This window comes from Lepidothrix coronata, unplaced genomic scaffold (assembly GCF_001604755.1).
Source record: "Lepidothrix coronata isolate B3197 unplaced genomic scaffold, Lepidothrix_coronata-1.0 Scaffold326, whole genome shotgun sequence".
NCBI lineage: Eukaryota > Metazoa > Chordata > Aves > Passeriformes > Pipridae > Lepidothrix > Lepidothrix coronata.
Genome location: NW_016690506.1, coordinates 126,491 through 141,487, shown reverse-complemented (window position 1 = coordinate 141,487; position 14,997 = coordinate 126,491). Strand labels below are relative to the sequence as shown.

Here is a 14,997-nt window from a genome sequence, read left to right as displayed (position 1 = left end):
AATTTTAATATGTCAAGACACAAAGCAAAATATGAATTCTGGGCCTATGATTCTAAATCTGATAACCAAAAGCCATCCAATGCTGTTTCATATTCATGCATTAGTAAGTTTATTGTGTGCAGAGTGCTGCACTTGGAGCAAGCACTTCTTCCAACACAAGGGATGCAATTTACTTCCTCATGCCAGTATTATCAGACCAGTTGTTGCCAACTCTTAGGAATTTAATACATCTTGAGATACTTGTTTGTTTTTTTAACACATATAGAGACAGATAATTATATGACAGTCTTAGCTTGCTGGGTTTTTTTGCTGGAGCAAGGAGAGGGAAGATGACAAGTTTAAATCTCAAAAGGGTCAGAGAAAAGTTTTTTTTAAAAAAACTAAGCAGCATAAGATAAAAGCTCAAGGTCTTCTACAGCATTTGCATGATACCAGGGGCCTAATTTTTGAAATTTCTGGGTTGGTAAAATTACTTCAATGATTTTCAGGATTTCTTGCTGTCATTTAACCCTCTCCATTGTTATCTCACAACCAAGTTCCAAGAGCGCTACTACTTTCCCCTTGTTCTTTTGGCTATTACAAATAACAAGTTCCCTACACCTCCACACTAAAAATAATAAAAGGCATATTTCCAGCTTACCCACAAACTTCTGTGGGGTGGAGCTTTTACGCTTTCCCATGTTGCTTGTCAGCTTCTCTATAACAGCAGGTCTCTCAAAAGGCACCACAGAAATATTGTTGTCCATCACAGGCTCTTGTTCCTTACAATCTTCCATAGGAGGTACTACATAAAACCAAAAAATCATATCAGACAGGTCTGGTCCACACTTCACAGACAACACAAATCATTTGAGCTCTGCTGACTGTGCAACAAGTGCAACACAACATAAAGCAAGGTGCAAGAACACACTGGGCATCAAGACAGCAATCACTTGTAAGCAAAACCACATTGACAAAATACCTCTCGTTGGGACCATCTTATTTAGCAGAAGCCCAACTTTATTAAAAGACTTGTTTTGTTATGGACACTCAAGATCCCCAGCGAGGAGGGGACACTTCTGAAAACTCACTCTGTAGATGACATTTTGTGTTATTTCCCCTTCCATAGGGTCACCTGTCGCCAATGTAAATGTTTAGTTATCATTCTTTGTGTATTCCATTAACTTCACACTTATCCTACAGAATACCTACTCTTATTATTATTTTTTTGCACTAACCTCAATGATTAAAAATCACACAAGGCATCAACAAGCTGTGTTTCCTAGGCCTGTCTGTGTGTTCCCTAAGACAAGTCTTCTCAAATGAAGGATCAGTTTGCTAAAGCATGTTTCCTCTTTCTACACGTGAGAATGTAAAATCAACACACACTGTACTGGAATTATGGGATTAACATCACATGGAAAGCCCCTTCAAAATCAGATGTAGAAACTATCAAGTTTTTATTAATATTTTATCCCCTCAAACACAGATCCAGCAACCTGTGAATGGAGGTTTTCTGCATCTGTCTTACCACTTTTTTGGAATCTGCAGGGATCATTCCACAGCGAGGGAACGCTCACACATTGTCTTTGAGACAACAACAAGAAATCAATGACCCCTTCTGACTTTACTCATTTTCCTCTTCCTCACTTGTTGGGTTAGGGAATAAGGTGTTGGAGCAAAAGTATAGGAATTGCACAGGCTTCTGACCAGGGTAGTGACTCATACAGGGTTTTATGCCACTGGGATCAGAGCTATTCCCCAAGTGCCGACAAAGTGCTCTGTTTTTGTTGAACATTCTCTTATAAACACCAAGAAGGGTCAGTGGTACCAGACTGGGGATCAGGCCCAGAGAGTCATAGAATCATAGAATCAGCTGGGTTGGAAGGGACCTCCAAGATCATCAAGTCCAACCCTTGATCCACTACCACTGCGGTTACGAGACCGTGGCACTGAGTGCCAAGACATTTGCAATATATACCAAGTGTGATTCCACGTACAGTTCTGCTCTGCTGCTGTGAATGGGATACCTGGCCTAATTGTCCTGCAGTCATCTTCAGAAAGCGGCAAGAGAAACTTGACAAGTATCAGCCACTATTCCATGCGCTAATGGCTTGGTTGAGACACAACAAAATTATTTGAGGTGAAGAATGTATGGCAGAGAAATAGAAACTGCGATGATATGGCACAGAGTTCCTACAGTTTGTAAACTGAGAGCACCCCATTGCATTCCCTGTATTAGATCAACCTTCCAGTGAAGTCATGGGTACTGCAGAGGTAGTAGAGAAGGACTCACCCCCATGTGTTCTGCCAGACCTCCTCCTGTCTCTCACCATAGCAGCCTTTTGTGTCACAGGCACCTTCTCCCAGAGACAGTGCCATAAACGAACACCACCAGCCTACTTCCCTCCCATGTAACCATACCACCTTCAGGATCCTGACATGGAACAACCACTCCCCTGTTCTTAAACACTCAGCTGTTTGCTAGCACATAATATACGAAAAATGGGGTGTTAAAAGCCTTGTCCCTGTCTGCTTTCTAGTAAGGAAGAGCAAATACCAGGCAATTACAAAACATAATATCTGCTCAGGTGAACTTCTCAATTCAGACATTTGTAATAAGAAAACATGGCAATTTATTCATTTAATTCCATTTGTGCCTCTGCTGCTATGGAAAGCTGAGTACTTTGAGGCTTGGAATCTACCATATGCTATAAAATGATTTACTCTGCTGCTTTTTTACTCGTACAGGATGCTCCTCCTGAGAAACACAATGGTTTCTCATTTACAAGGCAGTCCTGCTGGCATCCCTGAAAGGGAGGAAAAAACCCCATAAATATGAAATGAATCTAATGTTGCAACAAAATGGGATGCGGTGTTCAAGTGACCTAATTAATACCCAATGCAGACTGGGAGGTTTGGAATACTTTAATAGCTAAGGGTAAAGTTTTAAGGTTAATTAAATACTGTGCTTGGTCAGGAGCTATCTGCACTACTCAAGTATTTACGAAGGAGATTTGGGAAGAAAGGGAAGATTATGTGTGCTGATTTTCACTGGGAACTGGATCTGACTGTCCTTTGGCTTACCCAAACTCAGTGTATGCATGCACACGCACGCATGAAACCCTGGCTGCTCACTCACTGCCATGGGCCAGGTTCACCTGAGTGACACTTCAAAGATTTCCAGCCCTTGGAAAGGGACAGGACACAGGAGGTTGGTGGTGTGATAGGGAGGTGCACTAAATCCCTCCTAGGAACACAAGCTCAAAGCATGCTGGCTTTGCAGGAATGCACTTATCCGCAAAACCACTCGAAACCTCCCAACTAGTTTCACTGCCACCTGAATAAGCCCCAAATGTAATGACATTTGTAGGGTCTCATAACAATTAAGTAATAATTAAATAATTCTACTGCTGGGCATATGTGTGTAAAATTTCCTGCATAGAATTTGAAACCTTTCTTCCATGAAAAATGAATAGTGCTAAAAAAGACATCTGCTCTTCTCTAAGTCAGGCAAAAATCCTACTCGGACTCCTTTTAAAAGTAAAATCATCATGAGTAAAAGCATTTTCTTTTCTACCTTTCATGCTGCAGGCACTTTTTCCCACCTCAGAACTCAAGTCTCTAATCCAGGGCATGGCCCTTTTGCAACAGAAACAATGAATCACACCAATATTTGTGTTACGATGGGAATAAGTTAGCAGAACATGTTTTGTTATGCAGATTTCCTGGGAGAAGGGAGAGAGGGAAATGGTCTAGTTTCTGAAACCATTTAAATGACAGGAAAGACTGGACCAAACAGGTGAGATGTCACATTTTAGAAACCCAAAGCTTTAAGCTAAGGAGTACATTGTCAAATCTAGGTACATTAATTTTCATTTCAATTTTAGAAGGTATACAAATAAAGGAAAAATAGCTCAGCTTGCATCACTTTTGTTTTGTTTTGAAGGAAAAAACAGAACAAAAAAGGGGAAAACCAAACCAATCAAACACAACCACCAGTTCTCACCAATCAGCTGCTCTGTGGTAGAAGCTCATGTGTACACATTTACTCAGCAGTAAATGCAATTCCTTTTTTGTTGTAGTTCATCGTACGTCATAGCGGGAGCAACCAAAGAACAGCTGGCAGGTCATAACTAGCTTAGAGCAACTCATTTTACACTGAGAACTTACAGCCTCAGCTCAGGAAGACTTTTTTTATTCTACAAATCAAGCTTCACGAAAAGCCCATGAAACATACTCCATGAGTATGTTTTTGTTCAGGGATGCTCTTAATCAGCTATCAGGGTGTGCTTCTGGATTGCCCATGAAAACATTCACTATCCCTAACACTGTAAATATTCTCAATAGCAGTTAACATGAAATGTTTCTAAGCCCAAACTCTCAATTCACAAACCTCTACAGTCTTCAGAACAAAGTCTTTCTTTTGTTGATGATACTGGTCTTTCAATCATACAGCTCAAAGTGACTATCTTTGAGTTTTTCCTTCTTAATTTGTAAAAAACCACATGAACTTTTTTAAAAGTTTATGTCATTCCAGTGAGGAAAGAACAAGGTGGGGGGAGGGGGGAAAGAAGTAAAAAAATTACCCAGTGTGTGTTTTGCTGATAAATACTTTTGTGTGCAAACACCAGACACTGGGCTAAGTCTCAGCTGGTATAAATTAGTATTACTCCATCAACCTCAATTTCCTTTCTGAAGCTCACAATATTGCTATTTAAAAGAAGTGTGTGTGTGCAGAGAAATGACAGGAAATATTCCCATGGACCCTGGTGTGAAGTCTCCTGTGGGACCAGCATTTTAACGATGTTTTAAGCAACCATGTAAGAGGGAAAGACACAAGGCCATTGTGTGTTTTCTGTGGAGCTGGCCTCTGAGCCTCGCACAGCCCAGGGCTGGGCTTCTTTCTCTTTCTCCCGAAAAGAGCATCCTTCTCCATCCCACCGGAAGAATTTCCCTGGACTTTTTGCTCTGTGGAGGTGGAGAAGAACGCATAACTGGGTGTAAACCATGCTAGCCTTCAACATTTCTCCCTCTTCGTTCCTGCAAAGGTCATGTTATTGGCATTCAGAGACTGTCCCTTTTGTCACCCCCAATACGCCGCTAGCCAGGAGACCGCAGACTAATTTCACCCTCCAGGGCCAGCACTGCTCGGCTGAAAATTGCCAACAACCCAGTCATGGGAGCTCTCTTGCAGCATCTGTACTGCTGAGCAGGGAACAGGACCACAAGGAGGGGCAGCTCAGCAAGCAACTGGCATCCCACAAGAGGATGGAGTGAGACGCAGAGACTTGCACGTTCCTACCCACACAACAAAACTAGCCCTTCTGCCCCTCCCCTTGCTTCCCCTTGTGCCTTGAGTCAGGTGATATAGCCATCTGCAAGACAGAGATAATTGAAATTAAAGGACTGATCAGGCCACGGTGAAAGCACCCATGTCTGTAACATGCCTACAAACTGATCATCTTGAGCACAATGCTTGAAAAAAATCCAAACCAAGTATTTGGAAAGAGCGTCCGGAAAACTCAGCCCCAATGGGATGCAAAATAAACCAGTGATCAAAATCTCCAAAGCATACTCTCAGTCATCCTCAAGAATATCATTTCAATGTGTGACATGGGAGAGAAGGAAATTAATACATTTTTTCAGGGTTATTCTAAGACTCAGCTGTAAGCTGAGTAATCATTTCTGTACTCTTCTCTGGTGCCAGAGAGAAAGGGAAAGGACTTTGCTGCAGAGTTCTACAGGTTGGTGCTCATGACTCTCATGCTGAGCTTCATGGGTGGGAGCAATGCTAGGATGAGAAGTGAGATTTACTACTGGTCCCAGTTGAATATGGAGCTCCCTGTCGCTGCCTGTCCTCACTGTGCCCTCGCTGAACAGCGAAATGAAGACAGCGGATCAAACATCCCCTTAAACATTCACCAGGGGAGGCACAGACATATTTGCCCGGAGGAGAAAGAGGCACTAGTTGAATTCAAAGTGCTGTTTTAAGCTAATTTGGTTGAGAAAAGTGAAGTGGTTGTGTGAACATTTCTATTTTAAGCCCAAGCAAAGTCAGTCAGGCTGTAAAGAAAAGAACTGTCCCGCATGGGGTTTGCACTGGTTTAACTTCAGTTGGTAGAAAAATCAATGCAAGGTCAGCCACTGCAGCTTCTTTGGGGAGACAAGGTTAAAGACTTGCCCTTCTTGTCATGGCATTAGGCAGCTCAGAAAAAGATCTGGATTTTCTCAGAAATCTATCAACAAGAGTAAACCTAATTTTAACAAATAATTGAATAATAAACCCAGACGTTGAGTGGAATTTGGGAAGCTCCTCCACAACGTGGTCTCAAACCCCCTGGCTGTCATAGCTATATCAGCCTACTGTTATTCCCTAAGGAAAGGCTGCCTGAAGTCATCACCTCCCTGGTTAACTAGACAGGCACACCCTTGTAGCATGAAGAGTGTGTATTTTGCTGGGAATGAACTCAGCGGTTCAACTCCTTCTAAGTGCTCCAAGAGACCAAGCCCACAACAGGTACCTTCAAATAGCAAAGCCCTGAAATCAGCCTGCCTACTGGCCAGCATAAAGCCACCTCAGGCAGATAATCACTGACTTCAACATCTTTAAAGTCACCCATGACATTTTAAATGTTGATTTTAGTCTCCAGGGTGTCTATGAAGAGAGCAATTACTTAATAGAGTTGTATGAATATTTGGCAATGACTACTAAATATATTTAAAATACCATTATAGGAATAAATTGTTCATGGAAAAGTACTATTTAAAATATTTTGGAGATTTTTGTCGCCAAAATATAGCCCGTATTAGCAATGCTGAATAGATTTTATCTCAGCTTGGATTTTCAGGTTTTTAGAAAAGATCTTTCAGAACTTTTACAGAATTACTTTCCATATGAAGCCATATGACTCCACTCAACAATGAAAAGCAAAATGGAAAAAAGTGGAAGTGGTATTTTGCCTTTTCATTCACCCACAATCTAACTGGTTTGGGTATTCTTAGGTATATGAAAATTTTTAATCAAAATGGAAAATGTACAATTTTAATATTTTCTGAATAGTATGAAATTTTAAACACTTCAAGTACCAAACGTCTAAAGACAACTTTTAAAAGGAAAGAGATTATCAGTTTCAGAAGAGTTTATGAAACACTAATTTTGAATTAAATTGTAACCATTTTTGGACAGCTACCATTTAGCATTTAGTGCTACAGATTAAGCCTTCAACCCTGCAATCTGAGGCATTATGCTCATTATCCATACTAATAGCTCCAGAAATTTCTGAAAACAAATTCACAGAGTTTGACATTTCTTGCTTTCAACAATCTTTTGGCAATCTTCAGTCCTTATGTATATTAACACATGCAGTGTTAGTTAACATATTAATACTAGCACATGTAAATGCATACAAACATTTTTTCGTTATAATTACTTTCAACAACTCTATCGAATTCCATTCTGCTCTAGCAATTTTTACATCTATCCCTCCCTTCTCTGGAGGGATAAGATAATATTACAGAAAGGAGAAATAATGACTTCTGAATACCTTCACCATCCTTATAATTATCACTCACTGTCAGAAAGGAGTGGGAAGGGAATCACACATTTTACACATGGCTTCGGCCCCCAACATAAGAAGGATGTGCACCTGTTGGACTGAGTCATGAAGATGCACTGAGGGCTTGAGCGCCTCTGATATAGAGACAGGCTGAGAGGGCTGGGGTTGCTCAGCCTGCAGAAGAGAAGGCCCCAGGAGGACTTCCAGTGTCTAAAGGGGCTGCAAGAGAGCTGGAGAAGGACTTGGGACAGGGGCAGGGAAAGACAAGACAAGAGGGAATGGCTTTACACTGACAGAGGGCAGGGTTAGATGGGATATTGGGATGAAATTCTTCCCTATGAGGGTGGTGAGGCCCTGGCACAGGTTGCCCAGAGAACCTGTGGCTGCCCCACCCCTGGGAGTGTTCAAGGCCAGGCTGGATGGGGCCTGGAGCAGCCTGGTCTAGTGGAAGGTGTCCCTGGCCATGGCAGGGGTTTGTAGCTATATGACCTCTAAGGTCTCTTTCATCCCAAACTATTCTATGATTCTATGACATGACTTTTAGGGTAATTTTGCTCAGGTGACTTTGCTTCATTTTCGTCTCTGTATATTTTTACATACTAAAAAGCTAAATACTGACAACACAAAATCAGCAAAAATGTTGCTGTTAAACTGGACAGAGTGAGGATTTTAGCCCATCTTTTCTCCTTCTGCCTATCTGAATATAAACAATCTCTAAATTGGAAACGATACAAAGATGAAAGGAAGGAAGAAAAACAAGACGGAAAAAAACCCACAAGAGATGCTCCAAGTCCAAGTGCCCTCAGCAGACGGTTTGCACCCACCATGGTGACTCATGACCTGCCCAGCAGCCTCCATACTGACATTCTGCAGATAGTTGTGGCAGCGTTCCTTGTGCTCCTCCAGCGAACTGCGCTGCTTGTAGCTCCGGCCACAGTAGTTGCACTTGTGAGGCTTCCCCACTGCGGAAAGAATGAGAGCATGGGGTCAAATCCACTGCAACCCGCTTCTGCAATCAGAAGAACTCTCACCTTTGCCACAAACAAGTCTCTTGTGGTGGAAAGACACCTAAGAAAGGTTACTCGAGTCCCAGGCCTTTTCCCCAGCCCTGTTTTCCCACCGCACACACCTCCTCCCACCCGCCGGGTACTTTGCCCCATCCGTTTTTCACTCTGAGGCGCTGTATCAGCAGAAGGAAAAGGAGGCGGACTTGGTTGCAAAGCAAATAAACAGATGCTGAGAGGGGAAAAAATACCAGCCAGCTGAATCACACCCCAGCACTGCCTGCGTGTCACCAAGTCTCGTGGGAAAGAAACTTCTGACATATTTTGCCCATGGCATGAATAAAAACGAGCTGCCCCAGTGGCCTAATTCTTCTCCCAATCATGGGGAAACCCATTACATGGCCCAGAGGAGTTCTTTCACTGAGAAAACTTTGCCAGAACTACTAAGGGAAGGTTAGAAAATAAACAGAAAGTAACTTTGGTAACTGCACTGTTACATGTCACAGCTGAGCAACCACCAGTAATTCAGAGACCAGATAATATTGAATATATATAATATAAATCTATATACATCTATATATGTATATACATATATACATAAAAATATAAAAGTCATGCACAATTAAAATCAAGCCAGATGAATGCAAGACATAACTCCAGTTTTAAATATTTTTTTTGTTTTGCTCAGCAGCATTATGCACAAATGGCAAATGCTTCTTAATACATGCAAAACCTGGCACCAAATTCTCATAAATTATATCCTTTTCATAGTATGTCATTAAGAAACCACAAGAATGGCCTAGCCCAAGGCCAGAAAGCTAGCCAGAAGGTATTTTGCCAAGCGGCGCTAATAAAGGCTTTTAATATAATTTAAACTTGTAGAACATGAACATTTATCCTTTAATAACTAAAGAGCTATTAAGTTAGTGCTACAAGTCTAGTAAAACACCATCGGCTGTGAATTTCAGAGCTGGTTGAGGGATGGGGAAGGTCAAACTTCTCCCAGAGTTTTGAAAATCTTCGGTAAGAATTTTAGTTTCTGGCCAAAGAAATTGAGAACATCCTCTGTTGGATAATATTCATGTTTCTATTGGGTTTGTCCCAATACTGAAAGCTTTTCACAGTCATTTACTTAATGAAATCTGAGCGGTACTAATTGCAGCCAAACTGCACCGTCACCCCTGGGAAGGGAAAATGCAGGGGAAGCCGTGGGGAGGACAGCTGCAGTCAAGAAGAAGCTAGGTAGAGGGTTTCTGGTGCTGAGGCTGGAGCCCCAAACATGGAAAACCTGGAGTTAGGGCAATTCTCTGGGCCCTCTGCAGGACCAGCACATGCCACATCACCCTGTGATGGAAGATGAAAAAGCCTGAGCCTGAGGAACCAGAGCTGGTCCAACAGTTTCACATGGTTTTATCTCAGAAAAAAAGGGATTTGATGAAATGAGCATGCTTGCAGAAAGCTTCAGTTTTTCCCAAGGAGTTTGTGTGTGCAGTTCAGTGACACAACCAAGTCTTCCACCAGGGGAAAAAAAAAAAAAAAGCTGTTTTTAATAAGTATCAAAACTGTGGATTTTTTTTATTTGGAGATAAGGCTTATCCTCAAGAAAGTGTGTCTCAGACTAAAGAGTCGTTGTGGCCTTTATTCTACTTTGCTCACTTGCTTACACTGTTGCCATAACTGATGCTGGTAATGGAAACCTCAGTGGAGGCCCCAGCGTGAGGCTCATTATCATTCCCAGAATAACTGCCCTTGATGTGAATGATCTGGATCAAGCCCTAGCTCTTAAACATAAACCAGCCAGCTCATTCTGGAGGCACCTTTAGGAAAACTCACTGGAGGCTCCCTAGGATGGAAAGACTTTTCTAATCACCATTACAACGCTTCATCATGCATCTAGATGGCATCAATGTCTGCCAGTCTGATGCCCTCATTAGAAGCTAATATGATGTCTAATAAAAAAAAAATCCAGTGCAATGGAAGGGATTATGTTAACTGAGCTGAACCAGTTTGGCCACACCAGGTTATCAAGCAATTTAGATAAACTGTAAGACACAAAGGAAAGGGATGATTGCTCGCAGCTATTCAATGCAGACATAATTAATTAAATTATTATCATTTAACACAGAAATATTCTGCTACAAGCTCACATTACAGAGAAATAATTGATTCAACAATCAAAAAAGAGGTTCTATTAGACCTCTTCAAATGGTTGCTCCCTGCATTGCAACCATTTCAGTAACTATTCACACACAACATGGCAGAGCTTTTCCAGTAATATCTAGGATGGTCATCTACCTAAATTCCATCAAATTTCAAGGTTAATAGAGATGATAAAAGCTAATGATAAAGGCATGATTTTTACAGGCAATATGGGATTTGAGGAACATAATTCCCCAAGGAAAGAAATAGTCCCAGCACACACGCTCCCTCCTCTGGGAGAAGATAAGAGAATAAACAACATGTGGCAAATGTTAGTCATGTTGCCTAATACACAACTGTGAAGAATGAAGTTTGTGAGCATGAGTTGAGTAGGATCGAGTACAACTCCCTCGGGTTCATTTCCAAATTCTGTCCCCCCTGGCTCTAGAGATGCAATCCCATCACAGCCCCACACGTGTAAAATCTGATTTATGCTACAAAATTACAGAGTGACTGTGACTTGGGTTGGGGAGCAATTGATCAGGTCAGACCACAACGGAATCAGGTCTGATGGCAGGAGTTTGTGTCACCAGCAAATCTCACAGCCTGTTTGGTCAGAGGTGCAGCAAGCCGAGGCAGCAATTACAGTCTAGACTGTAGAAATCGTGTCATTGTGACAAATGTCAAGCCACCAAAATAGCTGCAAATATCCCCTTGTATTCTCAAAGCAGTCAATGACAATACATATATATATATATATTTGTGGAAATGAATGTTGCCAGTGGGTGTACATTTCTATGTATTTCATATTACCCGACAGAAAGTTGTAACAGTGTATTAGAGAATTCAATTCCGGTGACGATCTCAACCGCGTACTTTGTCCCACAGAACAGCCGACATGAAAACATATGACTGCCAAAGGAGATTTCAGTCTTGTCAAATACCTTAGGGTAGACCAATATTCAAAATTTGCCCCCAAAACACATGGCTCACACCACTGGGCACGAGCAGTCTTTGTCTATAGGCCATTGACTTGAAGGTAAAGAGTCCAACAGCACTACACCTACCAAACCCCCCTGCGAGCTCCCACTAAAAGCAGGTCTTTCCACTGTGGAGCCATTTCCACCGTGAAACCACTCAAAGTTTGGCTCAGTTCGGTTCACACGAAGCTGCCTTCTCCGAGATCCCCACTTAAGACCACGGTACACGGACACCGCACGGGGCATTGCACGCACCCACCACTGACAGTGGCAGCAGCACCCAAGCAAAGTCAGTACCTTTTCAGGACAAACAATCAGATAAAAAATTACCATAACCTATTCTCATAGACATGACACACCACACTCAACACAAACAAGCCCCAAATCTTTGAGAAATCTTCGGTCTGTTGTTGAACTGGGAAAGACCAGGGCACTGGGTAAAACCCAGCGGCCACACCTATGAAACAGCTAACTTAAAGAACACTTAAAAACCACTTTATATTTCTTACTGAAATGTCAGAATTTCCACACATTTAAGCTCAGATTTGTACAGATGACAACATGGCACAGAAAACCCACGGTGGAATCTCAGCCTCAAATGGAAAATATTATGACAGTCACAGTGAAAAAGACATTTAAATTTGAAGTACAATTTTTACCCTGAAACAGGTGAACCACTTGTCAAAATTCACAGTGAAATGGAATTTGCTTGTGAAATTAAAATGCTCATGTGGAGGGAGGAGGGGGAAGAGGAGGAGGACATAAAAGCAAGGTGTTTCTGAGTTAGGAATACTTTTGAGTCCTGTGGGTGAACTTTGGTAGCTGAGAAGTCTACGTGCAGCAACAATGAGATGGTGTAACTCTAAGGTCAATATTCAAGACAGAAAGCAGACTAGGCCCTAGACAAACTTCTCTAAAGTCATAAAAAAGGTCAGTAAAAGAGACCGTGAGGCACTCACGCAGCACTTTGCTCTCAAAAGAAATGGGAGTGCAGAGCAGAATATAAAGTAAGTCAAAGGGAAACAACAAGGCATCCCAGGTAACACCTTGCCATAAGCATATAAAGTGAGAAAGGTTTATGGAACAGGTTAAGAGCTACGACACACTTTGCTGAGCCAAAATCCTGCCTCCCTCAAGATAAATGACAAAACACGCACTGGTTTCAGCAGTCAGGATTAACTACTCCCACATTTCCCTATTTTGGGTAGCACATTCTCCTGAAGCAGTGCAGAGCAGAACCCCTTCCCATCCCTTTGCCTGTGTCCCAAGCCCTGGCGACAGCTCAACCACTACCACCACCTGCTCATACAGGAACGGGTATCACTGCGGCCGTGTGACTTAGGCCAGCCCAATCCATGGACCAGTGACTTTGCACTGGGCTTTGGATCACATTTCCATTACTTCTGCACTATTGCCCCAGCCAGGCCATGGAAGCGAAGCCAGCCAGGATTTCTGCACTATGTGGTCATCTGACACAGCTACTTTTGGTCTGAGGGAGACCCTCTGATGGCAGTGCACTGAGTGGGGCTTATTTCTGTAAAATCTGAGCTCTTACTCAGCCCCGAGCTCCCATAGCTGAAGCAAACACCAGTACTCGCTGATTGAAGCTTTCTGAAGTAGCATTGAGGTTAAAATGTTCTTTTGGGCTGACACACCTATCAGTAAGGCTGTAGAATCCACTGCCACAATCATAACCCATATTAATTCACCAATCTTTTTCTTCCCTAAAACTGGAAGGTGCCTGGGTGAAGGGAACTGTTCTACAGTTGCACAGTGGCTACCACAAAGTAGCCCTTTGCCTTCAATAGGACTTACCAGAGCACAATCAGCTTTAACACATAGGTAGAAAATATGATCAAGGTGCTGGCTGGGACTAGGGAGCGCGGGGTTCAACTCTTGGTTACACTACAAATTTGTGACTGCAGGCAAGTTACTCTGATTTCCTGGGCTTCAATTATTCATACGTATGATTAAGGTAATCATTCCTTTCTTTACAGCATGTAAATGAACTCGTGTACTTTGCCAGATGCACAGAGGCGAATTTGGTGGAGCTCACACAAGTAGGGAGACACAGAAAAATAGGGCCTGTATCTCCACTGAGAAATTAAGGACTTAATAATACGCTGGGATTTTATTAGATATAGGAGTGAACATTAAAGAGCGGGAGGAGATACTTAGGGTGTCACAGAGCAGAGGATCAACCAGGAATAATAAGAAAACCAAATCAGAAAAAAAGCAACATGTGGCATGTGCAGCGCAGTGTCCTTTCAGACCTGGAAACAGTCCGCCCAGGGAGATGTCAAATGCCCTGAGCTTGGGGACATTTCACACCACACAGAACAAAAAGGAGAGCATGCAATGGTCACAGAAAGGGGGATACAACAGTTGTTGCAGTCCTTCCCACCTCCATTTCCCACGCCAAGGACACAGTGAGAGCCAGGGAGGGCCCAGGTTTCAGCAGGAGGGCTGAGGATGTGGAGACACAACACAGGGTCCCTGCGCTTCGCTACTGTAATTAAACAGTGTGCTTCATCTTTTCTACAGCTGCCCAGCTCAGAGCCTCACACACAAAAATATTTACATGAATAATAGACCCCTGAACGAACTAATCACACAAAAAAATTAAAGCAAGACCTAAGCCCATGCTGGCTCTGAGCAGCACGGAGCTTTGCAAAGGGAACTGCTTCCCACTCTGATGCTGCATCATGCTGCTGTGCCTAACGACTGTAAATGTGTTAATTGAAATTCATGGGGGCTCTTTGATGCATTGATTTTTTTTTTTGTGCCTGTGAGAATACACACACACACACACACACTACAATCCGTATATACTGGAGTTCAGAAATAACATCCAGTCCCACAGCCAGCCCAAGATTGTCCAATACAACATGCATGCAGAAGTCACAACATGGAAACATCTAAAATAAGGCTCCAGGCTGGCAGTGCACACAAACACATGGATAGGAGACATGGGGTGTCAAATACACTCACTTCTGAGTGCCCAACCTGTGACATCTTAAAGCAGTCTGATTTTCAGAAAGAACAAAATCTCTAGTCATGTTAAAAAAATTTCACCTCAATCTTTTAATGTTGCAGTCCAAGCAGAGGCAGCAATACCCAGGGTATGCAGATACATTTCTGGATCTCATGGAGTGCTGATGTCTCCATTCTACAAGCACTTTTTAGATTAACACATTTTGGGCCAAGTCTTAGGGTTCATGAAGTCAAGTGGTAACCAACAGGGTCACCAGATCATGCAGTAGTGGAAACCATACAACTAGATCTGTGCTTAAAAAGGTTTCTGGACAACTCAAAAGGTTCAAAAACCAAAATGCA

The 14,997-nt window shown here is 42.4% G+C and overlaps 1 protein-coding gene across 7 annotated transcripts in view; it reads right to left on the bottom strand.

Moving 5' to 3' along the window:
* IKZF2 (IKAROS family zinc finger 2) overlaps positions 1 to 14,997 on the bottom strand; it is a 118,387-nt gene that overhangs the window by 15,048 nt on the left and 88,342 nt on the right. For 5 of the 7 annotated variants that reach the window (XM_017838151.1, XM_017838157.1, XM_017838154.1 and 2 more), the window contains 2 exons: positions 8,315 to 8,500; positions 641 to 784 (listed from right to left, as the gene is read on the bottom strand). In XM_017838151.1, the coding sequence (XP_017693640.1) occupies positions 641 to 784; positions 8,315 to 8,500 (330 nt within the window). The remainder of the gene's footprint in view (positions 1 to 640; positions 785 to 8,314; positions 8,501 to 14,997) is intronic. The other 2 variants (XM_017838153.1, XM_017838155.1) reach the window with 1 other exon arrangement.